Source organism: Camelina sativa, chromosome 20 (assembly GCF_030686135.1).
Source record: "Camelina sativa cultivar CO46 ecotype springtype chromosome 20, ASM3068613v1".
NCBI lineage: Eukaryota > Viridiplantae > Streptophyta > Magnoliopsida > Brassicales > Brassicaceae > Camelina > Camelina sativa.
This window is the reverse complement of record NC_141899.1, coordinates 7,507,891-7,532,752: the sequence shown is the minus strand read 5'-3', so window position 1 is coordinate 7,532,752 and position 24,862 is coordinate 7,507,891. Positions and strand designations below refer to the sequence as shown.

The window sequence follows — 24,862 nt, the reverse complement described above, 5'->3', positions numbered from 1 at the left end:
TTCCGCCACAAATCAAAGATTAATTACTTGCTGCAAATTACAAGAAGTAAAAGAAAAAAAAGAAGTAAAACAAAAGTTGTCTCGTTGCATAAAAAGATGAACAAATGTAATGTGCAAAACATCCATGTCATATATAAATGTTACAACAAGAGAACCAAAAACAAAAATAAAGACAACGACGAGAGAAACTAAGTTCCTTCACTGAGAAACAAAACAAAAAGAATATCTAATAAAGGAATGTGTGTTTTAATAATACAACCAAAAAAAAAGAGAAGTTTAATTTTCTTGTTTGTGATTCTTGAGAAGAACTCACACAACCTATCATGGAAAACTGAAGTTTCCTCCGATTTCAGTATTACCAGCCGGAGGATTAATGGCGACCCAAAGAAGAGAAATGGTAATGGCAATAAGACCAGACCACACATACACAATCGTTGGTGTTCTTCCTCTTCGTCCCATAAGACCTTTAGCAAATGGATAAAGATGTGCCAAAACCCAAAAACTAAAGAACACTCCTCCAATCAGTTTACTCCACTGAGGAACCACACTGTAAATCGTCCTGCTGAATCCAACCGCAATGGCAATCAAATTCACCATAATGATCAAAATGGGCATGAGCATAAGCGAAGTATATTTCACGATGTACAAATCAGCAAACTCGTCGTCAACATCATCTCCTCCTGATTTACTAGTGAGTGTGAAGTTGATTTCAACTCCAGCTACAATTTTAAGCAAACCTTGAAGCACAGCTGCGATATGAGCGCTTGTTCCTCCAATGAGCCAAAACTGTTCGTTTCTCCACCATTCCTCGAGTGAGATTCCAGACCATTTGATCTCTAGGAGCGCGAGTAAGCAGAGAGTGATGGAGATGGTGAGAAGGTAGACTAGGAAAGTGACGTTGAGCGTCTGCACAATGAACTGACCAGAGAAGAGGGAGAGCGCAGGGAGGAAACAGTAGACGATGAGGAAGATCGATGTGAACGGGTAGATACCAACGTTTAAGTAAGCTATCCTCTGGAGTATTTTCATCTTCGAGCTAGCGAGAAGAGCGTTGTTACGGGAGAAAAAGATCTCAACCGAGCCAGTAGCCCACCGTAGAACCTGGTGAAGCCTATCCGTCAAGTTAATAGGAGCTGTGCCACGGAAAGCATCACGTTTCGTCACACAGTAAACCGACTTCCAGCCACGGTTATGCATTCTATAACCAGTGACAACATCTTCAGTGACTGACCCGTAAATCCATCCGATACGTGATCCCCACTCAGTTTTATCCTCGTACCAGCAAGAGATAACAGCAATGGCTTCTGCTACGGTAGTTGCATCAAGAAGCTCTCTCGGAATAGTGAGTGCACCGGGCGGGCGCCCGTTTTTAACTGATGGATGGTCCGCGAGAGGCCGGCCTTGGAACTCAGCTACTGGGATTGAATCAATGAGGAACGTTGAGTTACCGAACTTCTTCGGGACTAGAGCAAGATTCATTTCTTCGTCATCGTAATCATTCATACGCAAAGCTATGTTCTCTTCAGAAATATTCTTCTTCTTCTTGCCACGAGGAAAACAACAACTCCAGCAACTTGGGGAATGGTCTTTGGCTCGAGGCGGATTGAAACCGTAAAGTGCGATTCTTCGGAAGAGACAACCGGTTCCAACGTAAACTGGACCCATAAGCCCATCAAGAGCTCTCATGTTGACGTCAAAGAAGACAGTGTTGTGATTAGCATATCGATCAGACGGATCAATACCTTCGAACCGCTGTGGAAACTGAACGTAGCAAAGCCTATCCCCGCCTCTATCCAACATGAAGCACATACCTTCTCTCAGTGCCTCAGAGTTGTATATGTAATGATCACAATCAAGATTGAGTATGAATGGTCCATTTGACATAACCGCAGAAGCTCTGACTAGGGCGTTCATGGCTCCAGCTTTCTTGTTATGATCATAACCCGGTCGCTTCTCACGAGATACATAGACTAGGAGTGGGAGTCGAATATCCACATCGGTTAGATCAAGAAGCCCTTCGGATACTCCATGTAGTGGTTCATCACTCGGTGGCTTCAACATCACCTGCATTGATCAATAATATGCGATAACAAAATGAGACATTGAAGAAAGTAACATCTTGAATCTATGGATCTTGAAAACTTCAAAGAAAGTAGAAGAAGGCTTTATACCTGAATGATACCGGCGTGGTCACCTTTAGCATGATCACTAGCTGAAGTCAACCAAGTGCCAGGCCAGTGAGTACCATCAGCCATCCATGTAGCTTTTGGAATCATTACTGGCTCTAAAGGCTCATCGTCCCTGTTCTGTCTCTGCATCTTCATGGCTTTAATTTCTTCTCTAGCATGATAAGCATCAGAACGTCGCCTGATAGAAGCAGGCAAGCTGTTAATCCTGACTTTGAACTCATCGAACTCACGCTTAACCTTTCTTCGATCTTTCACAAAGTCAGACTTTAATTTGTTCTTGTAAGGATCTTTCTTTAAGCTAAAGTAAGAGTCAGGATTCCTCGGCTCGATGGTATGTTTACGACAAAAAGGAACCCAAATGTTTGCAAAGCTCGCAGCTTCAGCCATGGCTTCAAACGTAAGAAGCGCACCTCCATCATCAGATACATAGCAAGAAAGCTTCTCAACAGGATATTCCGCAGCTAGAATTGATAAAATGGTATTAGCAGTGACCAGAGGAGGTTCTTTATCAGGATCTGCAGTAGAGACAAACACATCGAATCCAGGAAGGTCTGACTTCCCGGTCGGATTGCTGGCTGTTGGCGTTTCAAACTTTTCCTTGAGGACTTCAAGATCAGTGGCACGGTTAATCGGGCATAGCTTAGGAAGCTGATCAAGAAGCCAAGAAAAGGCGAACCAAAGCTCACAAACCACAGACATTCCCCATAACCATACAGCGTCTTGGTTTTGATGTTGAATCCTCCAATGCAAGAACAATGCAAGAACAACTACACGGATCAAGATCAAAAGCCTACAACAAAGAAAAAGGAAAACATCTTAGAGAATTGGATTTAGCAAAGTTAAACAATAATAATAAAACAATACACTTGTCTTTTATTACCTGTATGGACTAATGATAGCAGCAGGAATCTTCAGCTTCCTAGTAAGCGGTCTCCACGGTTTGCTCATCAAATTATGAGACTCCATACCCTCACCATCTCCATCTCCATCTCCATCTTTACCGCTCCCGAAATTCCCATCCTTTGTCCAAAAAGCATTCCCATAACCATAAGTTCCACTAGTCTCAAACAACCACCTGTTGTGATCAAAATCTCCAGTTTGACTCCTCATCAAAGCTGATTTATTAGTTGACTTCATCAACGACAATCTTCTCTCCATCTTCGACCCACCACCCGGAGTCAGCATAGGCCTTTGCTGACCGTTCTCATCAGTCTGATCAGCCAAATCCGTGTTCTTGTACGGTTCTTTACACCCGGGGCAGATCCTACCCTCTGTATTGACCGCATCTACGTAGCAGTCCCTACAGATTTTAAAGTCACATTCACAAGGGAGAAGATCTTGACCTCTCTCATCGCTCATAACCTTAGCATCACAGCCAGGGATAGCGCAAGAGGAACCTTTAACGCCAGCCATTTGAGGATGGCTAGTCTCAGTCTCAATCACTTTGTCCATAACGTGAGCCCTCGTAGCGCTGTTAAACCCGCCGGTGAACATCGAGTTAGAGACATATTGCTCTTCGACTTTCTGAGAAATGGAAGGGTCCATTGGGTTGTTATCTGGAGTTGGAGGGATGTGAACTGTATAGTTCATGAAATCTTGATTACCCAACTCGCTGTCAAGATCGTCCCTGGAGTAACTAACATAGCGACCAGATGGAGTTCTACGAGCAAATGTGACTGAAGTAGGAGCAGGTGGCCTTCCAGGCTCTTGAATATCAGAGTTGTTTGAAAGATTTGATCGGCTTTTACTGAATTGGCTATTAGATGCCATTGTTGTTGATCTACCTCAGTAGATCCCTGAAGAAAGAAGTAAAAACAAACAACCGATGCAATAAAGTCAGCAAAAGAGGAAACACAAAGACATCTTAATTGCAATCAAAACATCAACAAAGAGAAAACAGATCAATCCATGGATCTCTACTAAAGGCTTCAATCAACAACAAGCTCATCATTAAAAAAAAAAAAAGGTGACAATCATTGCTTTTGTAGAAAAAATTCAAATCAGAAAACTCAAACTAGAACAAAAAGGCATCATCACCTTTTAAAAGCTATCAAGAAGACGACTACACTAAAACAAAGTTTCAAACTTTCAAATCCGAGAATATCTCGAAAACAACAACACACATCTTTCTCTCAGCAAATTCAAAAACAAAAGAGAGAGAGAGAGAGAGAGAGAGAAAGACAAAGATGAGGACAAGCTTTTTGACATTCAGACAAAAGTAAGAGAGACGATCCCACCACGAACTTAATAAGAAAAAGAACATTAATTTAAAAACACACGATTCGCTGACAAGAATACCTTAAGAGCTCGTCTGTGACAGAGGAAGAGAGAAGAAGAAGAAGAAACTCAGATCTTTTGGGTTTGATAAAAGAAGAACGCTTTCGTTTTAACAAATCTGTATGAAGTATTCAACGCGGTCGTGTCGTGCCACCCAACTGGATATTATGAGGTATTTGATAAATTGAGAAGCGATAGTGAAAGGGAGAGAGAGAGGGAAGATGAAGAAGAAGAAGAAGAGGAGGAGAAAAAGACTTAGTCGTGTGAACAAATACTTAAGCACTCCTCTGCTTAACTAATACACGTTATGATAGCAAACGATTAGCCCCAAAAACCCAATTTTTATATTCAAAGATCTTAACTTCTGTATATATATATATATATAAAACAAAGAAACAAAAAAAAGTAAGTAAATAAAATTGCCAAGATTTTGGTAGAATAGAGAGAAGAGAAATTAAGACAGAAGATCTTATTACTGAAGTAGAAAAAAGATTAAGACGCGGCGAGACAGCGAAGACGAAGGTGGAACGCCGCCGGGAAACAAATACACGGAGCTGACCCTTTTTTTATTTATTTACTTACAGTTTGAAGCGTTTTATGGAGAAAGGTAATAAAATAAAAATAAAAAGTAAGAACGCGCCTCTATTAACTCTGGTCGGATTTTACTTTTTTTTTTTTTCTACCTTTTATTTTGACGCGTTTTAAGTTTTCATTATTTCCATTTTTGTTTTTCTTTCTTTCTTTCTATACTGAATAAATGATTCCAAAAATATTTACTTCCTATAAAAATCACTCTAATTCCTTAGATCACGATTTTATTTTACTACATTAATGTTAAGAGCAAAGAGAATAAATCCAAGATAAATTCACTTTCTAAAATCACTACATTGGGGGGGTTTGTTGTGATTTAATTACTAAATCCTCTTTATATTGAAGGAAGATTTTTTTGTGATTTAATTATATTTTAATTAAATATTTGAGGTCTTTTACTTTTGAGTTTTGATCCAAATTTTCTACTGAAGAGACCTCAGATATTTTCAAGGTCTAAAAACTACTACATTAGAAAAAAAAAAAAAAAAAAAACAAAAACAATATATGGAGAAAAACAAAAAAGAATGTCGTAGGGGGACGTTATTTTCGGGACTCAAATCAAAACGTGTAAGCACACACTGAAAGAGACGATGAGGGGTACTTTTAGACAATTTCGAAAAGGAAAAGGAAATACGTACGCGGTCCGTCTCTGGAGTATTTCAAGCCTTTTTATTTTTATGTTCTACAATTGTAATGTTTTATACGATACGTACTGTAGTTTTGGTTGGGTTTAATGAGATTACGTGTGCACGTAGCATTGGTCAAAAATGTCAATATTCCAAAATTTAAGGTCTTAACTACTACTAACCACGAATACTTTTCTCACTATCGTAAATAAACAATAACACAAAACATACACGTAATGTCCCTGTCAACACATCTAATACTAAATATCTGGCATTTAATTAGTATACTAAATTTATTTTCAAAAATTATGTGATGAATGGATGTCCATGTTCTACATAGATAGAACCAACAACTCACCATCTCAGACGCTCCGGATAACTTCAGACGTATCGAAATTAAAAACATTTGTTCAAAGCGCCTTCTATGTAGTAAGTGTCTTGGCCCAAGGACCTCCTGTCTCTCAATTCTGCCCTCAAGTTATCATAGTTCCATTCATTCTTTAACCACAAGTTGCGAATTTAAAAGTATGAGCATAAATTATATAAAATATGGTAAGCAATATGGTGAGAAGTTATTTGGATAAACACTCAACAGTATATTTAACTGGGTCAGAGTGATAGATTTTAAGACAAGAGAGGACTGAAAGAATTGGAAGCTGTTGAGTTGGGTCTCCAGCAATCACATCTGCAAATACTCCTAGATCCTTCCACGACCCGCTGTGACCTCCTCGTGTGAAGCTTGATATTCACCAGCTTTCCGGCCATCTGCCATTGACAACAAGAACATCATCAAGATTTTCTAAATCTTAGATTTATACATTGCGGTTAAGTTCTACACCATCAAATGAGTGCGGATCGAAGGCAAATACTAAACCAGAGCGGATCAAGGAAGAGACCTTCAATTAGTCATTGACAACAACAAAGTGAAGTGTTATTATTTATAACTCTCTTTTTGCACAATATCAATACTGATTTAGTTACACCATGCTGTCCGATAATATTATTGCTTTCTATTTTTTCCCATCTTGGTAATAGTATATAAGTTTGGTAACTACATACCATTCTCCATGTCAAGTCCTCTGGACCTAACGGCTGAGCAGGGCTCGAATATAGGAAATGCCGCGAGTACTGGAAAAGTTTAAAGGAACCATATTACTTAACATACATAAAGATCCACTGCACAAGTGACGCAGATGAACTATGAAAATAGGTAATATCATTTTTTTGCAAAATCAAAGTTTTTGAAGATAAGGAAAAGTAAGTACATACTTGAGCAAGGTTATTCTGCAATTCCTTGATTTGGAAGGGCTTAAGGCTTCTCAGATGATTTACAAGCCACCCTGGCTGTATTGCGTCACTGGAAGAAACAAGCACAGCAGCCTGAGATGTAAAAAACAAGAGAAAGAGAGCAAAGAGTCATACAAACTCTGCTTCATGTATATAAACTAATTTAGGCAAACAAGGGTCAAAACTTAGAGCACCACTGTCATAGGTTTTCTGACATACCTTCTTGTAATTAAGTATTCCTTCAAAAGGAAATTCTAATTCGTCACTGACTATAACAGGTATACAGCCACTGACAATGGCATCAAACAACCTCGCCGAAGATGGTGTGTCACCAGCAGGACACAAACAGAATAAAGATCTGACAGAAGGTAGACATAATTAGAAAAACAAGTTGAAAGCAAAGAAAGTATTGCACCGCAACCAAACGGGCCAAGAAGCAACTCAGACTATACCTACGCATGCCACCTTGAGCTGCCAATTTTCCTCCCTCTCCAGCAGTCCCCTCAGAAATAATAACATCCTTGATACCACTTAGTTCTGCACCGAGTTTGGCACGTATTTTACCTCCCTAAAACAAAATTTCAGCAACCCATTCGTGAGACACAGAATAGAGAAGGCAAAGAGTGACTAAGAGCTTTCCCACTATAGTGAAGTATTCCAATTATTCTTCATATAACAAAAAAAGTATTCCAACTATTATGGGAATCCTAAAAGTCACCAACAAATTTAAAGGCAAGAGCATTTGATTGTAACTTATAAAGTAATAGAATTAGAAGTGGTATGATTCTCACAGCATTCCTCTTCAACCGCCCTCGGAAAAAAAGTAGTGTGGTCCTCCTTGGTGCACTTTCTGACAAGCACTTGGCATCACAAATATCAACATTGGGAACATAAGGAAGAATTAGGTCTTTCTCCAGTGAAACTTGCCCAGGCTTATACCTACGACGTTCAAGTTCAAACAGAATCAACAACTTATAGCTAAAACAGATTACATGACTCATAACCAGTTACAGAAGGAAATCTAGAGTTACCAATTCCCAGTGGAGTCCATATCAGGTAAAAGCCAGATTGCTTTTTTCACAAATTTGCGGACGGACTTGAAAGACCAGGGATGGTGAATGGGAAATATGTGATCCCTTCCCTCGGACCTCTTCCAAGCAGGCTGATCTGTGACCCACTTCAAAGCTTCCTGCAGTAGCAAAAAAAATTAAGAAGATGTTACCAATAACGTATGGTATCAACTAAAAGCAAACAAAGATCAGTTTCAAAAATCCACATACATCAGACTATCAGGATGCCCTAAATCCCCGAGTAGGACAATTTGGTATCACCTTTAGCAATTGATGTGCTACATTTTACAAACAGCATCTAACAGGATATATCAATTCAAACAATCGTAGGCATTTGCTTTGCTAAGCACAGGTAAAAATATCAGTAATTCAGTATATTCAAGTGTTAAACCAGCTTGATACTTTTCAAAAAAAAAGCACATGGAGATGGAAACTACATATCTAAAATTGAAGACTGAATCTAATGCTAGATGTTATATATATAATCAAAGCTCACTCACACCCTATAGAGTGCTTTGCATTGCTGCTTCTCCAACAAGAAGAAGCTGATCGTAGTGAAAAAAGGAACATAGAAGAAGTCTGCATCTTGCTGTTTATGAACCCTCACGACACTTTTCAACCGCCTCTCGGATTCAGGAGATATCAAATCAGCCCAAAGCCAATAGTCAATTGAATGCTGCAATATAGAAACAATTAGCCAAATCATTCATAGAGATACAATTAAGCTTCTTCTAACAATCTAACAACCAAACCAAATGATTCAATTAAGCTTTCTTATAGTACCTGTTCGATAAGGCGATGAACAGGGCTGCCATTAGAGGTAGCATTCGAAGTCTCTTTGTAAGTATTGTGAAACAACCACAGAAGATCGAAAGTAAACTTCTTCGGCATCTCGTAAACGTAAACCTTAATCGGAAATCCAACAGGATCTTCGCTCAACAAACGATTCTCTCTCTCAAACACCATCTCGTCGAGCTTCCTCGCGTCGTCATCATCACTCTCGCCACGAACCGTGTCGTCTCTAGCCGGTGAAGTGAGCTTCGGCGCTTTATGGATTAAAAAATGCTCAAGCGAGGTAACGAAGGACGTCTCTGGCCGGTCCGACGAGTTTACATAGGATACGGAGGGTTGGGCGGAGGAAGAGAAGAAGGTGTAGAGAATAACGAGAAGAGAGAAGGCGACGAGGGGAATGATGAGGAATAGGGTTTTGGATCTGGGTCTGGATGAAGTAGTACGATGATGATTTTGCTGTTTTCCAGACATCGTGAGAGAGAGATCTGATTCTTCTTCTTCTTCGATCCGAATTCGATTACAAATTTGGTTTTTTGATTTTTGATTTTTGCGATGATAGTGAAGTGTGGAAAGTGGCGATGCGCGTCACCTGATCGCGATTGCGTCTGCGATTATAAACGCTAAATTGCATAACTGTACTGATAAGTCACCTATTACATATCAGTTTTCTTTTAATCATAATTTCTAATAATAATTTCCTGTTTTATTTCTTCACTTTAATAAAAATAATTCATATAATATGATTATTAATTCTTTTTTTTAACAATGTGAAACTCCTAAAATACAATGCTAGAAAAACTCGGATTCACCTCAACATCACACCTCCAACCAAACACATCAATAAGTTTGTTTAACAACAACAAACTTTGTTTAAAAGTTTTCAAATCTATATCAAAACAAACTTATTCCGTTAAAACCCTTATACTATATCATAGTAATGATTCAGTTCTCCTCTGAAATGCACCCGACCAACTTCATATATTTCTGCCATCAAATTAGGGTACATGCGACTAAAATACCTCATCACGGAATCTCTCGTCACTCCAATGAAATACGAGAGTTCTGGTTTACGATGAAGCTTACCATAGTGAGAAAGATAATTTCTCACTGCTCTAACCAATTGTTGCAAATTTCCGTAAGCAACATCGGAAATCCTGAATGGCCCATTAACAATGTCATCCTTGACGGAATGGGGCAAACTATCTAGCCAATGATTGTTTCCAGCGATCTTACGCATGCTATTCCCCATTGCTATCCAGAATTGGTGAGTAGGATCGCAGAGAATGCTTTGAAATTGAGTTGAAGCATCATCAATAAATAGCGCTTTTCTGTATATTGGCCAAAAATAGAGATGGAAGAGGGCAGCCTTGGCACTCAAACGTAATTTCATTAATTTCTTTTGTAATTTCATTATAATTATAGTAAACTAAAATATATTTTCAAATATAAAATTTATGAATATTTATAGAGAAATAACTGAATGCATATTTCATTTTAAGAGAGAACAAAATGTATATTTAAAATTACAATTTGACTAGCTTGAAGTTCCTGACATATATATTTTATATTTATAGTAATTTAAAAATTTTATATTCAAACAGAAAAATCAGTTCTTTGTCCACAATAAAATTATTTCTTATGAATTTTTCACATATTTTATTAACTTACATATTCTATCAAATATTTTGTAACTCTCATATTTATAATCATATCCATATTTTAAGGCACTAAATTTTAATTAATTGCAATTATTTATTTGTGTTCATGTTATTTTCTTCACCTCCATAGTATTTATAGCATTCTAATGAATGATTAATGACAACTAAAAATAAAGTAAATAATAAAAGATATTAATATTTAATTATTATATTTTTGTAATTCTTATATACTTTACGTAAGCTTTCAACATGTGTGTAGCATATGCTATTATGTTTATAAGAAGTTCAACATGTGTTTATGATATATATATACAAGATATGATATATATATATATATGTGATATTTTGTTTTTTAAATGTGATGAAATATCTAAATTTTCTATCATCTAAATTGTTATTAATTTTTTTTTGGGATATTAGTACTACATATATATTATTCCTATATTATGAACATCAACATATATAGTTTTATTTTCAATTCTACATGTCATCCTTAAGATATGTCGCGTATTTACTATTTTGCTTTTATTTTTTATTCATTTTAAGAGAAATAATTCACATTAAATTATTATGTAACAATTTTCAATTTCTATTTATTTACTAATATTATTCTGATCATATATAATTTATCAGTATATAGTTAATAAACATATATATATATATATATGTATATATATTATGTTTATAATAATTTATTAAAACCAAATTATTGTGAATTGTAAATAAATATAAGTTCGGTTTTGGTCTCACTTATACTGGTATAATTGAATCATTTTCCATATGATTTTTATAAATGACTTCATCAATCATCTCAGAAAAGCGTCTTTAGTTTTGGAATAATCATCTCGAATAATATTTATTTTCATAATGAATCTAAATAATATAATAAATAAAAGGTAAGTTTTTTTCTATTTTTGGATAGTGGAAAAACTATTGAAGGAACTAAAAAAGCTATAAAACCATAATTAAAGGAAATTTTTTATAACTTTTGTACACGTTTTGAACTCATATGTATGTTTGTTAAACAAAAAATAAAAACCCATTGTAGGACTATGGCGGTGTTAGTAGTCATATTTTGTTCTCTCGTTTGTTTACTTCTTAATAAAGAAAAATTAAAAAATGTTTCAAAGCTTTTGTTAGTAGAATCTCTCTTCTTGCTTGCTGCGCCGTTGTTTGGATCATGCTTATTACTTTTTTTTCTATTTTTTTTAATGTCTACACGAAATTTGTGGATATGAGATTTAAGTGTTCTTCGTACTCAGATCTTCTGAACTCATATGTATGTTTGTTAAACAAAAAATAAAAACCCATTGTAGGACTATATATGGTGTTGGTAGTCATATTTTGTTCTCTCGTTTTTTTACTTCTCAATAAAGAAAAATTAAAAAATGTTTCAAAGCCTTTGTTAGTAGATTCTATCTTGTTGCTTGCTGCGCCATTGTTGTCATGCTTATTACTTTTTTCCTATTTTTTTTTTAGTGTCTACACGAAATTTGTGGATATGAGATTTAAGTGTCCTTCGTACTCAGATCTTCTGACCTAAAATCTGAACTACTGTATGTTTGTTAAAACCATTGTAGCGCTATGCGGATGGTAGTGTAATCAGTGGCGGACCTATGTAGAAGGAAGGTGGGTCAACTGACCTGCCTAAAATAGATAAATAGTTGTTTTTGCATGTAAATCATTAAAGTCTCAGTAGCTAAGTTGGTTTGTTCCCCCCTAAGTTGACCTCCCTAACCCGTGTTTGATTCTCCCCTATAACACATTGACCCCCCTAATTTTTAATATTGGGTCCGCCACTGAGTGTAATCGTGAGGCATCTTCTTCGCGAGAATCCAGATCTACTTCGGGGAATTGTCTATCAAACAAGAGGTATCATCAATACATTTGTAAATAAAATATACATATATGCTTTAATAATATTGGGGCATGTGCATCGGTTGGGACAGAATTTTGGTCCTTCAATTATTTTATTCATATTTTGAAAGTTTATTAAGTTTTGTATAGCATTGGTGTAGGACAAAGTTTGGTCCCTCAAATATATTAACCAAATGGATGTTCAAGATAATCTAGAGTATTCTACATGTGTATAAATGTTAGTTAAACCATATGGGAAACACTGTCTCTCCGCCCTTTTGAACATTGGACAAGTACATCAATACAGTGGCGATCCGATGACCACCGAGCTCTAGATTGGCCTGATCGTGAAAGTAGTCAACATGCCCTGAAGCCTTGAGAACAGCCTCAGGTGTGACACTGGGGCATTCAATTTCCAGCATATGCTCCTCATAAACGAAGTGCTGTAAAAAACACAAACATAGAAAAAAATCAAGATCAAAGTAAAAATAAACTTGGTCGTGACACAATACTACACACACTGATGATCAACTTGGTGACACAATAAAATAATTGCTCAGACTTAAAGCCTCGAGTTTCTCTAGTCCCATATTGGAATTAACAATTCGAGACCAAACCAAACCAGCAAACAAACACAAATCGAGACATGAGAGAATCTACACAAGGCACTAAACGATATAATCTTTTGCCAAGTTTAAAACAAACAGCCCAAAATGATCTAAGTAAGTAACAAACGTACCTTGTGAGTAATTAACTGGTTCTGCTGCAATGGATTCGAAACTCTGTAGCTAGAGATGATTTTGTCAACAAGAGATCTCGAGTAGGACCAGCCCATCACAATTAGCTAAAATGGCAACACAACCAGAACATATATCTCACCATTACACTCTCTTCAAGCTGAACATATCGCATCCCCTTACACTCTCTTCAAGCTGAACATATATCTCACCATTAGCAAAACGTTTAATCTAGATTTTCTCAAGATCCAGACCCAATTTACAAAATCACACAAATCAGTTTCTTCGTAATCGTTTAGCAACCAATTGAACAAATCTCTAGTCAAAATCTACTTATCAATTTCTTCCCAATCGTTCCAAACTACAAGTACAAACTAAGAAAGAACCTGAGCTAAGCCAGGATTAGCAGTGCCGGAAAAGATACGGAGGCGAGTGGTGTTCTTGTGAATCGAATCTTCCAAACGAGTCCTCGAAAAACTTGCGGGAACGGTGTCGCATGTAAGCAGATGGAAACCGGAGGAGTTTCCGCTGTCGAACTTGTACGGATCCGCCGCGTTACACTTCAGTTATTCCACACCCAACATTAAACAATCGAAGAAGACAAAGATTCATCAGAAACAAGCGAAAGACTGTAAAAAAACTGATTTGTGTGATTTGTGTGAAGAACTGATTTGTGTGATTTGTGTGAAGAACTGATTTGTGTGAAGAACGGCGGAGATGTAGCACACGCTGCCACGTGTAATGAAGGACCGAGATAAATACGTCCCCTTTTAAGGAACGTCCCTTTAATAATTGGGGAATTTCTATTTAAATTTAATAATTTTGTAACGAAGGACGCAGCGAAGGAACGCCGCTGCAGATGCCCTTATATATAGTTTCTGCGTACATAAATTAGAAACTCCATTTCAACGCCACTAATTGTTTGTTTTTTTTGTATATATCATGTAGACGATTGCTGGGTGATATGTCTTTCCAGACCCGGCTTAAAGCTACGGCGAGAGGGGCGGTTGCCATGGGACACAAACAATTTTCCCAGAAAAGCTTAACCATTTGGGGTCAAAAAAAAAAAAAAAATTTTCTATGCTGGAAAAGGTCCAAAAAAACCTATATGCCTAGGGACAAAAATTTTTTTGAGACGGGACTGTGTCTTTCAGATATTTTACTGTTTAGCCTCAACAAAGGTCGTCCTTTCAATCAACACCGTAAGTTGGACACCGAGAAGTTCATCAGAGATGTAAAATTTTTGCCAGAGGAAATCAAAGCTAGAAAGAAGTTAAACCCCCATGGAATTTGCTGTTGGCTCTTTGAAGAAGGCCATGGATGTCATGTTTTACCCAGGAATTGAAAAGAAAAATGGGAGAAAGGTACTAAACTCTAGCTATGAACTCTTAATTACTAATTAATACATATACAGATCTAGAAACATAATTAACATGCATGAGACACAATATATCCAACATGAAACTATAATAACCCCAATATTATTAGAGCATATATGTATGTATATATGTATATTTTATTTCCAAATATATTTATTCACAATATACCTCTTGTTTGATAGACAATTCTGTTGGTTTGATAAAACCGTGACGATCAACAGTCAACACATATAATAAATTGTATAAATTTACAACACGTGTATGTCTCAATGTATTTTTTTAATTTACGATTATGAGTCATGTCTGTCTTACGATTATGAGTCATGGTATTTTCTATTTTCTGTTTTGTAGAGACCTAATGCTAAAGTTTCGACTTTTAAAAGTGATTTCATAGTATTGATGATGCCTCCCCTCACGTAATCGCTCAACTACTGCAAACAAAGGTATTGAGTTTCATAGGGTTATGTTGGCATCATTCTTACCTGTACTCCTACCTTTGTTAACTACCAGGGGTAAGTGATATAGCTAGGTAGCTAGAAAAAATATATGTTTATTAAATATTATTATTGATAATGATGGGAGAGAATTATTGATCTCAGGGAATTTTAAGGCTAAGCATGTCAACAAGAAAAGACTGCAAACTTCGTAGGCACACTGTTCTCATCGTCGCTTACGGGATTACTGCAGACGGCACTCTTTTCTTTCTTCTGCGAAACAGTTGGGGATCTACATGGGGGGAAAGAGGGTATGCGAGAGTTATCTACGAAGGGGGATCGAATGTCTTCTACCTAAACAAGTTTGTGTAAAACAATGATATTATGAGGGTATTACCTACGGTCCTACACTGTTTCTGTCTCTGTTTTTTGATAACGCCAAGAACTAAATATCATATGTCATCTAGTACTACATACACTATCATTTGGTGATAAATTTCATTTTGTTTTGTTCCATTGTGTTTTTTTTTGTACCTTTAGTGTCTGGCTTTTGTGATTCTTCTTGGTTTTCCCGAATCAAATTCAAACTCAATTCAAAATTCCTGTCAAATATTTCTTCCTAAGCGACGTGGTCTTCATTATATTTAATTTCGCCTCATGCATATTTCAACATTAAATTGTCTGTTCACACAGCCAATGTCAAACCTTATCACTTACATTGTCCTCACTCGTCACTCATTACTAGTCAAGTTTCTACCCGCTGGCCGGTGCTTCCAATTAAACTACCAAAATCGTAGATACTGTAGAATGCGAAAGCTAAGCAATAGGAATTGTACGTATCTGACAAGTTTATTTCCGCCACAGTCACCGTAAGTCCGTAACTAATACAGGAATTGTACGTATCTGACAAGTTAGATTACTACGAACTATCTAAACAGTATATGAATAGTTACAGCACTACAGACTCGAGACACAATGGATATTATGAGCTCTTAAGACTCACTAATTGGCATACCAAATTAAAAGGAGTAAAAAAATGTTGACAATGCGAGTAAGAAAGCAAAACAAAAGTAAAACACATTTCAAATCTTGTGTCATACATAATACGTCACCTTTATAAACCCATCACACAAGTCAAAGAGATCTCCAAACACAGATTACTTACACTGAATCTGTTCATTCATACTACCAAATTAAACACCAATTCCATACAAAAGTGTTATTATTTCGCTTGAAAAAGAAAACCCATCTCTGAATCGAATGAGATCATCGTTCTTGGACGAAGGCTGTTCCTTTTTCGGGTCACGATCAGCATTAGTCGAAGAATCACCACCGCTTTTCTTACCAAATATCATCTCATCAAGATCATCTATCATGTCATCCCCACTACCACTTCCATGGAATCCACCACGTACACCAGATGATTTTCTAACCAGAGATTCTTCTTTTCCATGAACCGGAGAGTCGTCGGGCTCTTCAGCAACAGGAATCATGGCTGGTTCGTGTGCGGTTAGCGGTGCAGAGGGTTTGTTCATATCCTCATACTTGGACAGCGTTTTCACTAGCTCGTCGTTCACATTCAAGGCTTCGAATAGAAGTGCTTCGTTTTCACCTGCTGTTTCGATGATTCTTTGGACAGTGGTTTGAGATTGACGACATTGTTGTACAAGTGTTGTTGTTAAGTCATCCTGCAAATTAGAGAGATAATGAATATATATCTCGGATATCCCGTGTTACCCATTATTAAATTAGATAATAAGAAATGATGCCAAATAATTCCGAGTTGATTTACCTGTAAAGCATCTTGTTGAGGCGAAGAGGACAGAACCGTGGAAAGAAGTTCAATGCTGTTTCTTGCTATATCGAAAGCTTCCTTTGTCTGCTCAGCGGTAAAGCTTCTTACAGGAGCTTCATACTGAACATGTGCAGGCTCATGCACATGCTGAGGAAGATCCACATTTACTTCTGGTGCTGGAGTTGACCGAGCAGGAGTGAAAATAGGTGCCAAGCTCTCGTTGTCTCGTCCAGGGAAGCGAATACCTCTTGCTTTCAAGCTCTGCGGTACAGCAACAAAAATACAAGACAAAAACATTAAGACCTGATCATAATGAATTCTGACATCAGATCTCACAGCTTTTCATTCTTTCAATCAGTTCCTACAACTAGATTGAGCCAGTTCAATGAAACACGAGTCATTTATCTGTTTTATACAAAACCCATATGCTTGACATTATATTTTCCCAGGGCAAGAAATCTCATAAAGTAAGGCCAAACCACTTCAACTCAGCACGAGATGGATATGAATCAAGGATTTAAGATAGTGTCATCTTTAATAAAATAGTGTAAATGAAACCTGTATGGTAGAATTTAGTAACATAGCATTGGTTGGTACAACTACCAGGTCATAGTTACCTTATAAGTTTCTTCGAAAACTGGTAGGTAGCGGAGTTCACTGGTCGATTCTCCCCAAGCTTCAATCAGTATCAAAGCTTTGTTTCGATTATTGACAACTGTCTGTGGATCCTCAATCAGCTTTACCATTTCATCAAGGACTCTTTCTGCTGCCACCTCTGAAAAGGCCTTCTCACAGTTCTTAACACATGTCTCAAGCAAAACCAAGGCAAGGTATTGAATTCTCGGCTGCTTCATCATAATCCTCTTCTTTATTCCGCGGATCAACTCAATGCTATTAATCGTCTCTTGGTTTATCATATCACATATTTCCAAATTCATATCCCAGTCAGGTTCCTCAAGATTCTCCGTAGTAGCATCCTCGACTATTTTATCAGTTGGGTTTGGACCTTGAAAAAGTTCCTTGACTTTGAAGCTCATTGAGCTCACACCAGCACTGATCTTGTTGCTCACTTCTGAACCTCCGATCTTCAGGCGCTCACCAAATGCGGTAACTTTGTCCATAAGATTGTCACTCATCTTTGCTGATACTCAAACCTGTTAATAAAACTTGTCAGCCTAGTCATGCCCAAGAAGCTGGAACTGTAGATACAGAAAATAAGCTGAAACATCAACTTATTCAAATATGCACAATTAATACTAAACAAAAACGAGGAAAAAAGGAGCTGCGTGTTGTATACTCATACAAAGGAGCCGTCAGGATCCAAACAAGAATCTGCACAGCTCGCCTACAGTATTCATTTGTAAGGGATCACAACTAACAGTCAGAAAACACAAAGAATTCTGCAGAGATTCATTCACCACATAACCAAATACACAAAAAGGTCCAAATCTGAGAATCAGTCAATCAGGGAGTGTACTACGTAATAAAAGAAGAATTACGAACCTAAGGTGGGCATCTATTACAAGCTTATAGCTAGTGAAGTAAATAAGCATATATCTATTAGCCATTTTCCAGAGAAGAATCATGTCTAAGTTAGCACTAAGATGCATATGCATGTGTAAACTACTGCTGCGTACTGAAACCTAGAAATTCCCAAGATCAATGGAAGATAACAGTGATTATTCGCGGAGCATGACAGACGTTGCTTCCTTTCAAACATCTCAGTACACAATATACAGCTTCTGATTTCATCCTCAATCTCTTGCACCCGAATCAAATAACATACACCTATCTTTACTAAGACCCTAGAAAACTACCTACATGATCCATCAGGTGTTAGCATACACACGATTTACTCGATCATACAAAAAAAAATCCTATTGATCCACCAAACATTAAACAAGGTTTTAAAAGACGAATCTAATTAGGGTTTGCTAAGAAAAAACCCCGAATTCGATATTCCAATATCAAAATCCGAAACAAAATAGAAAAATCCTCACTGATCAGAAAAAAAAATCCCATGAGGAAAACGCGGTTCATGTCATCGAACTAGAAATGGAACAGTAAACCAAAAAAAAGCAGCAAAATCGCAAGTAACCAAAATTTTACCTTGCGATACGCTACAAAGAGATGCGAAGCTTGAAGAACACAAAAGCTCGAATATGGTGGTCGATCTGGTAAAATATGAAGGAGGAGGAGGAGGACTTGAGATAGGAAAAGCTGTGACAAGGTCAATTCCCGTTGACGCCGTACATATATTCTTCTGACGAAGAAGAACAAAACTGCGTTTTCTTCTATTTAAGTTTGTTTGTTTGTTTTGTTTGGTCGCTGGAATAACTTTATCCTAAGTACGTTTCCCTTTCTTTACGCTAACATTATTGTCAAAAAAGATATGCTTTTATATTTCCTTTTCCTAATACTTTTATTTTTCTAATTTCTGTTTATTATTTAAAAAAAATTCGTCTAAGCCAATCTCACGTTGGGGAACTTCATCCAACGAACCAAAATAATCGGTAACCAAATTTTTAATTTATAATCGTTATGTGGAATTTGAATTTTAGTTGGAGAAAAATAACATTTATATAAAACATTAAATTGTTTTTGATTTCGATTTAGCTTAATTAATGGTATGCAATTAAAGTTAAATCTTCACGCCGGGTTGAGAAAAAAAAAAGGAAAAAAAGGAAAAAAAAAACTGCAGAGCCGTTTCTCATTCTCGAACTCGTAAGCTTCGTCGATTCTCTTCTCCAGACTTTTGATTATCCTAAATTGTCCCATTTCTACTGTACAAACCTGACCCGAGCTGATCGCTGTGAATTGAAAACGCTTGATTTCAATTTTAGATTCTCTTAGTTCAATCAAATCACTTTTGTGTGTTTTCAGGTTTTGGGTAGGATAGAAGGAATATACTTGGCGATGGATTTAACGTGGTTGAGTGCCCTAATAGTTGGAGCTGCACTTGGATTCTGCATTGGCACTCGCCGTTCCAATACCAAACCTGTTGTTGTTGCTGCTGCTGTTGATGGGGATACCCAAAAAACTCAATCCAAGGGTCTACTCGAGATCGAGAAACTCGCTGATATACTCGATGATTTCAAGATGGTTTCTTTCTTCTTTTACTACATTTTGTCTCTTTTTCACTGCAATCGAAACACAATCAGTTGTTGTTGAATTGACTTTGTTATCAATCTGTTTTTGTCTTCTCACTCCTCAGGTTTTGGTTGTGAGGAATGATCTTAAAATGGGCAAAGGAAAGATTGCAGCTCAGTGCAGGTGATTTTAACTAACTAAGCATTCTCTCTGTTTCTCTTTAGTGTTTAGGAATGGTCGTCTTACATTTGTGTGTTCTTGTACTGCTTCTTTTGATTTTGTTTTGCAGTCATGCCACTTTAGGATTATACAAAAAGCTAGTTCGTCGAGCTCCGAAAGCATTGGACTGGTATTCCCTCTTAAGTCATAATCAAATCAATTTGTTACTTAATGATTGAAGTAAAAGTATTGGTTCGCTATTGCAGCTGGGAGGAGTGTGCACAACCAAAAGTGGTTGTTAAAATCGAGGACGAGGATGAGATGCTAGAATTGCAAGTGAGTTTACTAAAACAATTTGTAGTTGTTACTGTAAAGTGGATTGTGTGTGTGATTGAATTCTATTTTGGGATCCACAGTTTTAGTGCTGTTGCCAAATTGATCTTCACGAGCTTTGTACGAGTTGTTAGTTTCTTGATATATCAGACCATCTACATGATTATTTTAAGGGGAATTTAGATCATGCATTGACTGTTCATATTTCACAATATTGACAGGAAAGGGCTAAATCCCTTAAACTGCCTACCCATATCACCATCGATGCAGGAAGAACGCAGATCGCCCCAAGTGAGTTTTATAGTTCATCCCCCTTTCAAATGTCAAAAATCCCTTGGTGCTTTTACCTTTGTTAGCTGGTTAATTAACAGGGATAAATCCCTCTTCACCTGATCTTCTTTTGTTAGTAATTTTAGGAGCATTTTTTGCAAATATGTGAATCTAATAAACGTCTATGTCCTTTTTCAGATTCAAGGACAGTTATGGCTATTCTTGGTAAGTTGTTATATCTGATCCATGTCGTTTGTTTTAAAGTTAACTCTGATGGAAAAGAGATGAGTTTGAGAGTTGCGAATCTCAATTACCCTAGATAACTACATGTGCTAGCTTATTAGTTCAATCTTGGTGCTTGTCCTTCAACCTGAATGGAATCTATAGCTCATAAGAATACAAAATATGAAAATGTAAGCTATAAAGGAGGACGTACAGTGTTCAGTGTTGTATGGTATCCAAATTCATATGCATTGTTCTGTGATAAGAGAATTGAGATTCTTCTAGTAGAATTTGTTTGTTGGTTGGTTATCATCAGCTTTTCTTAGCATAACATTCTAACACTTAAGAGGTGTTACTTCCGCAGGACCAGTTGAAGTTGTTGATGAAGTAACAGGTGGACTAAAGCTTCTGTAGCACCTTCAAATTTCGATGTGACTTCTATTCAACCGGATCTCTCAGATGGACCAAGCAGAAGCGAGAACATGAACTCCACCTTCTGACTTCGTCTGGGACTATCTGTGAGAAATCTTTAGTTGTTACGTTTACTCATGATGATGACGAAATATCCCATTTTAAAACATTTTGGACATGTAGAATTTAGAATTTGCCTCTCCAGGATTAGATTGATTTGACCAATGGTGATATCAATTTTTTTGCTGGCTTTGTATAAGGGGTACCAAATGCTCGAGCCTTTTTTGGCACATTGAGAAAATGGCTTTGTTCTAATGCCCAATCCATGGGAGTGTTGGTTATATGAACATGACAAATGCAACAAAAGATCTTGTTTTATTATGAACAAACCAATGGTATGGAGTGTGATTTTGTATTCTTCACCACAAATAAAGAAGAAAGCTATTCATCTACAAAATTTGCTTAAATTATACAATCTACATGAGGTCTATAAGACAGTGCTTATGACCCTTTTCTTTGTCTGTTAACAAGAGATCGTTCCTGAAATCTGCAGTAACCATGTGAAAACCCTGAATGTATGGTTTCACTCAGGTTGCTTTCGTAGCCTGCATGATGTTGGAAGACCATTCAGGTAATATGAAATTGCAATGAGAAATTAAACATCAAACAGATATAGGGAGGCAACTAGAGGAAGTAAATGAGAACCTGGCTTCCTCTAGCTTAGCATTATGGTGCTGCTATTGATATGTGGTTGACAGGTGCAGATATAAACTGATGTGCTGCTCTTAGAATGGGATGCTTCAGTAATTACTAACTTGATATCCTCAGAACAGAATGTGCAAATCAAAACTATCGTTTCTGTTTCAGTGAATGATTAACAGACCTCTTACGATCCTACTGTTTGGTGGAGTGCATAGGGAAAGCATCATCACCAGAAACCTTTGCAGGAACACAGCCCATTATTGAAATGATGGAAGCGACTAGAGTCCCTCAATATAATCTCATGATCAATGATTCTGGACATGTATGTGAATGCAGTATGGCAATCACCACATACCCGTAAATTCTTAGTAATCCTGATAGCAGCACCTTGAGGAGTTGTTAAAATACCGTATGCAAGAGCCAACTTCTCACTGTGCTCCAAAAGGAGATCATCTTTCTCTTCATCGTCTACATCATGAAGAGCAAAGCCTGTTTCAGGAACATAACCAATGTCCTTGATGCGTTGCATATGATCTGAGAGGACCTGGTATATTTCCTTAGTGTATGGATGAGTTTTATCACCAACAAAGAACGTAGTAGTTCCTTTAATTCCTTCGACCCAACTACAACCAGGTCTTTTCTTAATTCCATTGTGTCTCATCAATGATCTGATCCTAGCCACATCTTTCCAACGACTTGCATTTGCATATAAATTTGAGAGCAATGTATATGATCCATCGTTATTAGATGCTAGTTCTGTTATCTTTTTAGCTGCGTACTCCCCGAGTTCAACTTTTCCGTGGATTCTACAGCAACTGAGCAAAGCAACCCATACCACAGTAGGAGGCTCCATAGGCATTTCTTCAATGAGACTTAACGCTGCATCCAACCGGCCAACACGACCTAACAAGTCAACCAAACATGCATAATGCTCCGGGCCAGGACTAACCCCAAAATCAGTTCTCATTCTATTGAAATACTCCATGCCCTGATCTACCATTCCTGAATGACTGCAAGCATACAGTACAACAAGTAATGTAACACCATCAAGCTTAAAACCTATTCTCCTCATCTCATCAAAGATTCCAAGAGCTTCTTTCCCATAGCCATGCATACCGTAACCAGTCATTAGAGATGTCCAACTAACTTCATTTCTCTCCATCATGTTGTCAAATACAAGCCGGGCATCACCGATAGCTCCACATTTTGCATACATGTCTATTAGACAGTTTGATACGAACAACGGTACTGCATTCTGCTGGTTGCGCAATGCATAAGCATGAATTTGCTTGCCAATTCTTAATGCCGCCAAACTAGCACATGCCACAAGGGCACATGATATAGTAAAAGCATTTGGTCTTGTTCGGTAATCTAGCTCGAACATCTCAGAGAAAAGTTTGAGAGCTTTATTTGCATCCCCATGTTGAGAGTATCCACCGATCATTACAGTCCAAGTTACAACATCCCTATCCTTGGGGGCAAGTGAATCAAACATAGCACGCGCAACATCAACCTTTTTGCATTTAGCGTACATGTCAATCAGTTGATTAACGACCATATTATCATCACCATGACCATTTTTACGCAAATCTATAGGATATTTGATGGCGTAACAATGAATCTCCTTACCATGCATCAATGCTCCAACAGAAGCACAACCTGAAAGAACTGAAATAAGTGTGACTTCATTTGGTTTTATCCCGGAAGACAACATCTGCCTACACACACCCAAAGCTTCATATCCAAGCCCCCGCTGAGCATACCCTGAAATAGCAGCACTCCAAGTAACAACATCCATATTTATCTTTTCTTCCTGCATCTTCTCGAATAACCTAACAGCATCATCAAATCTTCCAATCTGTGAATACCCAGCAACCATTGCATTCCAGGACACTACATCCTTCACTGACATGTCCGAAAACACTGTGTTTGCCTCATCCATCATCCCACACTTCGCATACATATCCACCAAGCAATTTCCTACAAACATATTCTGTATTATCTCACTTGTGATCGCAAAACCGTGCAATTGCTTCCCTAGTGAACGAGCTCCAAGGGAAGCACAAGGAGGAAGAACATTCACAATAGTAATATCATCAGGTCTAATACCGAACTCATTGGTCATCTTGCTAAACAATTCAAGCGCCATCTTCGGTTTGCCTAACTTTGCATAACTTTCTATTATAGAGTTCCACGATACAACATCCCAAACAGGCATTTCGTCGAACACCTTCCGTGCATCACTCAATGAACCACAACGAGAATACATAGCAACAAGCGCGTTCCCCACAAAGACATTGGACATAAATCCAGTCACCAGAGAAACCCCGTGAGCAGAGACTCCGCAACGAACGGAGTTGATCTCTCCGCATGCCTTGAAGACGAAAGGGAATGTGTAATTATCCGGCGTCCATGAAAGAGAATGCATAAGACGGAATAAAGAGATACATTCACCGGCGCGGCCATTCTCGCCGTGGAAGCGAATGAGAGAATTCCAATGGTAGACACCTGAATCGGAAGGAGGGAAGCGACGGAGTAGTGATACAGCAGAAGATGAGCAACCGAGGGAGATGTAGGTGGAGATGAGGTGGGAAGTTATATTCAAGGTTAGGATTCTGAAGGAGATGAGTTTCTGGTGAATGAGCTTGACTTGGGAAACGGTCTTGCATTTGTGAATAAACGGCGGTGTTATCTCCGGCGGCGATGTGGAGAAGAGAGAGACTTTAATGTACTGGTGGGATTTCGCGGCGGCGTTGGGGATGTGAAGGCGGCGGAGGATCATACTAGAGTTACTAGAGTGGCGGGTGATTTTTGCGTTTTAAAACTAAAACAAATTAATTCGGTTCGGTTCGATTGTAAGTTTAGATTTGTCGGTTTAATCCGGTTTTGGAGTAGAGATTCGAAAGAAAGTAATGAGAACCGGATGTGAGAAAAGAAGAAAGCTATAGACCGATTGAAATTAAAGTCAATATCGGTTCGGTTT

At 37.7% G+C, this 24,862-nt stretch overlaps 6 protein-coding genes and 2 long non-coding RNA genes across 12 annotated transcripts; 2 read left to right on the top strand and 6 right to left on the bottom strand.

Annotated features, from left to right (window-relative positions):
- Positions 1 to 65: 65 nt before the first annotated feature.
- Positions 66 to 5,128, bottom strand: LOC104769980 (cellulose synthase-like protein D2). 3 transcript variants are annotated; one of them, XM_087505950.1, is made up of 4 exons: positions 4,943 to 5,128; positions 3,070 to 3,985; positions 2,172 to 2,979; positions 66 to 2,064 (listed from the first exon to the last, which is right to left on the bottom strand). In XM_087505950.1, the coding sequence occupies exons 2-4, from the start codon at positions 3,957 to 3,959 to the stop codon at positions 322 to 324; spliced, it is 3,441 nt and encodes a 1,146-aa protein (XP_087362076.1). In that variant the 5' UTR covers positions 3,960 to 3,985; positions 4,943 to 5,128; the 3' UTR covers positions 66 to 321. The 3 variants fall into 3 exon arrangements, with proteins under 3 accessions (XP_087362076.1, XP_010492624.1, XP_019097838.1); XM_010494322.3 differs by having other exon boundaries at positions 4,488 to 5,127; XM_019242293.2 differs by lacking the exon at positions 4,943 to 5,128 and adding an exon at positions 4,227 to 4,429.
- Positions 5,129 to 6,201: 1,073 nt separating this feature from the next.
- Positions 6,202 to 9,463, bottom strand: LOC104769979 (putative arabinosyltransferase ARAD1). 2 transcript variants are annotated; one of them, XM_010494321.3, is made up of 9 exons: positions 8,824 to 9,463; positions 8,543 to 8,716; positions 8,002 to 8,159; positions 7,762 to 7,909; positions 7,423 to 7,538; positions 7,190 to 7,328; positions 6,953 to 7,063; positions 6,743 to 6,811; positions 6,202 to 6,448 (listed from the first exon to the last, which is right to left on the bottom strand). In XM_010494321.3, exons 1-9 carry the CDS (start codon positions 9,301 to 9,303, stop codon positions 6,308 to 6,310), a joined length of 1,536 nt encoding a protein of 511 aa, XP_010492623.1. In that variant the 5' UTR covers positions 9,304 to 9,463; the 3' UTR covers positions 6,202 to 6,307. The 2 variants fall into 2 exon arrangements, with proteins under 2 accessions (XP_010492623.1, XP_087362075.1); XM_087505949.1 differs by lacking the exons at positions 8,543 to 8,716; positions 8,824 to 9,463 and adding an exon at positions 8,251 to 8,318.
- A 288-nt stretch (positions 9,464 to 9,751) lies between these two features.
- Positions 9,752 to 10,222, bottom strand: LOC147918566 (inactive serine/threonine-protein kinase/endoribonuclease IRE1-like). Its single transcript, XM_087503585.1, has one exon. The coding sequence runs from the start codon at positions 10,220 to 10,222 to the stop codon at positions 9,752 to 9,754; it is 471 nt and encodes a 156-aa protein (XP_087359711.1).
- Positions 10,223 to 12,505: 2,283 nt separating this feature from the next.
- LOC109131300 (uncharacterized) lies at positions 12,506 to 13,998 on the bottom strand. The gene is made up of 3 exons (XR_002036927.2): positions 13,471 to 13,998; positions 13,087 to 13,279; positions 12,506 to 12,790 (listed from the first exon to the last, which is right to left on the bottom strand). It is a non-coding gene; the product is annotated as an uncharacterized LOC109131300 (long non-coding RNA).
- LOC104769978 (uncharacterized) lies at positions 13,924 to 15,413 on the top strand. The gene is made up of 3 exons (XR_015593946.1): positions 13,924 to 14,448; positions 14,815 to 14,906; positions 15,063 to 15,413. It is a non-coding gene; the product is annotated as an uncharacterized LOC104769978 (long non-coding RNA).
- A 536-nt stretch (positions 15,414 to 15,949) lies between these two features.
- On the bottom strand, positions 15,950 to 19,063 carry LOC109124684 (TOM1-like protein 1). Its single transcript, XM_010494320.3, has 4 exons — positions 18,802 to 19,063; positions 17,310 to 17,846; positions 16,690 to 16,953; positions 15,950 to 16,585 (listed from the first exon to the last, which is right to left on the bottom strand). The coding sequence occupies exons 2-4, from the start codon at positions 17,826 to 17,828 to the stop codon at positions 16,091 to 16,093; spliced, it is 1,278 nt and encodes a 425-aa protein (XP_010492622.2). The 5' UTR covers positions 17,829 to 17,846; positions 18,802 to 19,063; the 3' UTR covers positions 15,950 to 16,090.
- A 192-nt stretch (positions 19,064 to 19,255) lies between these two features.
- Positions 19,256 to 21,634, top strand: LOC104769975 (uncharacterized). 2 transcript variants are annotated; one of them, XM_010494318.3, is made up of 8 exons: positions 19,256 to 19,416; positions 19,576 to 19,794; positions 19,907 to 19,965; positions 20,072 to 20,131; positions 20,208 to 20,277; positions 20,496 to 20,565; positions 20,743 to 20,769; positions 21,131 to 21,634. In XM_010494318.3, the coding sequence occupies exons 2-8, from the start codon at positions 19,609 to 19,611 to the stop codon at positions 21,178 to 21,180; spliced, it is 522 nt and encodes a 173-aa protein (XP_010492620.1). In that variant the 5' UTR covers positions 19,256 to 19,416; positions 19,576 to 19,608; the 3' UTR covers positions 21,181 to 21,634. The 2 variants fall into 2 exon arrangements, with proteins under 2 accessions (XP_010492620.1, XP_010492621.1); XM_010494319.2 differs by having other exon boundaries at positions 19,344 to 19,477.
- Positions 21,534 to 24,726, bottom strand: LOC104769974 (pentatricopeptide repeat-containing protein At5g16860). The gene is made up of 2 exons (XM_010494317.3): positions 21,883 to 24,726; positions 21,534 to 21,782 (listed from the first exon to the last, which is right to left on the bottom strand). Exon 1 carries the CDS (start codon positions 24,659 to 24,661, stop codon positions 22,106 to 22,108), a length of 2,556 nt encoding a protein of 851 aa, XP_010492619.2. The 5' UTR covers positions 24,662 to 24,726; the 3' UTR covers positions 21,534 to 21,782; positions 21,883 to 22,105.
- Between the last annotated feature and the right edge of the window lie 136 nt (positions 24,727 to 24,862).

What these genes read in the sequence shown, in the direction of transcription:
- LOC109124684 (XM_010494320.3), bottom strand. Translation starts at nt 17,828, where the DNA reads ATGAGTGACAATCTTATGGACAAAGTTACCGCATTTGGTGAGCGCCTG. An exon ending in TTTTCGAAGAAACTTATAAG is followed by an intron (nt 16,954 to 17,309) that starts GTAACTATGACC and finishes GCTGTACCGCAG; the next exon opens with AGCTTGAAAGCAAGAGGTAT. An exon ending in CTCAACAAGATGCTTTACAG is followed by an intron (nt 16,586 to 16,689) that starts GTAAATCAACTC and finishes TCTAATTTGCAG; the next exon opens with GATGACTTAACAACAACACT.
- LOC104769975 (XM_010494318.3), top strand. Translation starts at nt 19,609, where the DNA reads ATGGATTTAACGTGGTTGAGTGCCCTAATAGTTGGAGCTGCACTTGGA. An exon ending in GCTCCGAAAGCATTGGACTG is followed by an intron (nt 20,132 to 20,207) that starts GTATTCCCTCTT and finishes TCGCTATTGCAG; the next exon opens with CTGGGAGGAGTGTGCACAAC. An exon ending in AAGAACGCAGATCGCCCCAA is followed by an intron (nt 20,566 to 20,742) that starts GTGAGTTTTATA and finishes GTCCTTTTTCAG; the next exon opens with ATTCAAGGACAGTTATGGCT.
- LOC104769974 (XM_010494317.3), bottom strand. Translation starts at nt 24,661, where the DNA reads ATGATCCTCCGCCGCCTTCACATCCCCAACGCCGCCGCGAAATCCCAC.
- LOC147918566 (XM_087503585.1), bottom strand. Translation starts at nt 10,222, where the DNA reads ATGAAATTACGTTTGAGTGCCAAGGCTGCCCTCTTCCATCTCTATTTT.
- LOC104769979 (XM_010494321.3), bottom strand. Translation starts at nt 9,303, where the DNA reads ATGTCTGGAAAACAGCAAAATCATCATCGTACTACTTCATCCAGACCC. An exon ending in ATGGACTCCACTGGGAATTG is followed by an intron (nt 7,910 to 8,001) that starts GTAACTCTAGAT and finishes TGAACGTCGTAG; the next exon opens with GTATAAGCCTGGGCAAGTTT. An exon ending in GAATACTTAATTACAAGAAG is followed by an intron (nt 7,064 to 7,189) that starts GTATGTCAGAAA and finishes TTTACATCTCAG; the next exon opens with GCTGCTGTGCTTGTTTCTTC.
- LOC104769980 (XM_087505950.1), bottom strand. Translation starts at nt 3,959, where the DNA reads ATGGCATCTAATAGCCAATTCAGTAAAAGCCGATCAAATCTTTCAAAC. An exon ending in GCTATCATTAGTCCATACAG is followed by an intron (nt 2,980 to 3,069) that starts GTAATAAAAGAC and finishes TCTTTGTTGTAG; the next exon opens with GCTTTTGATCTTGATCCGTG. An exon ending in ACCACGCCGGTATCATTCAG is followed by an intron (nt 2,065 to 2,171) that starts GTATAAAGCCTT and finishes TGATCAATGCAG; the next exon opens with GTGATGTTGAAGCCACCGAG.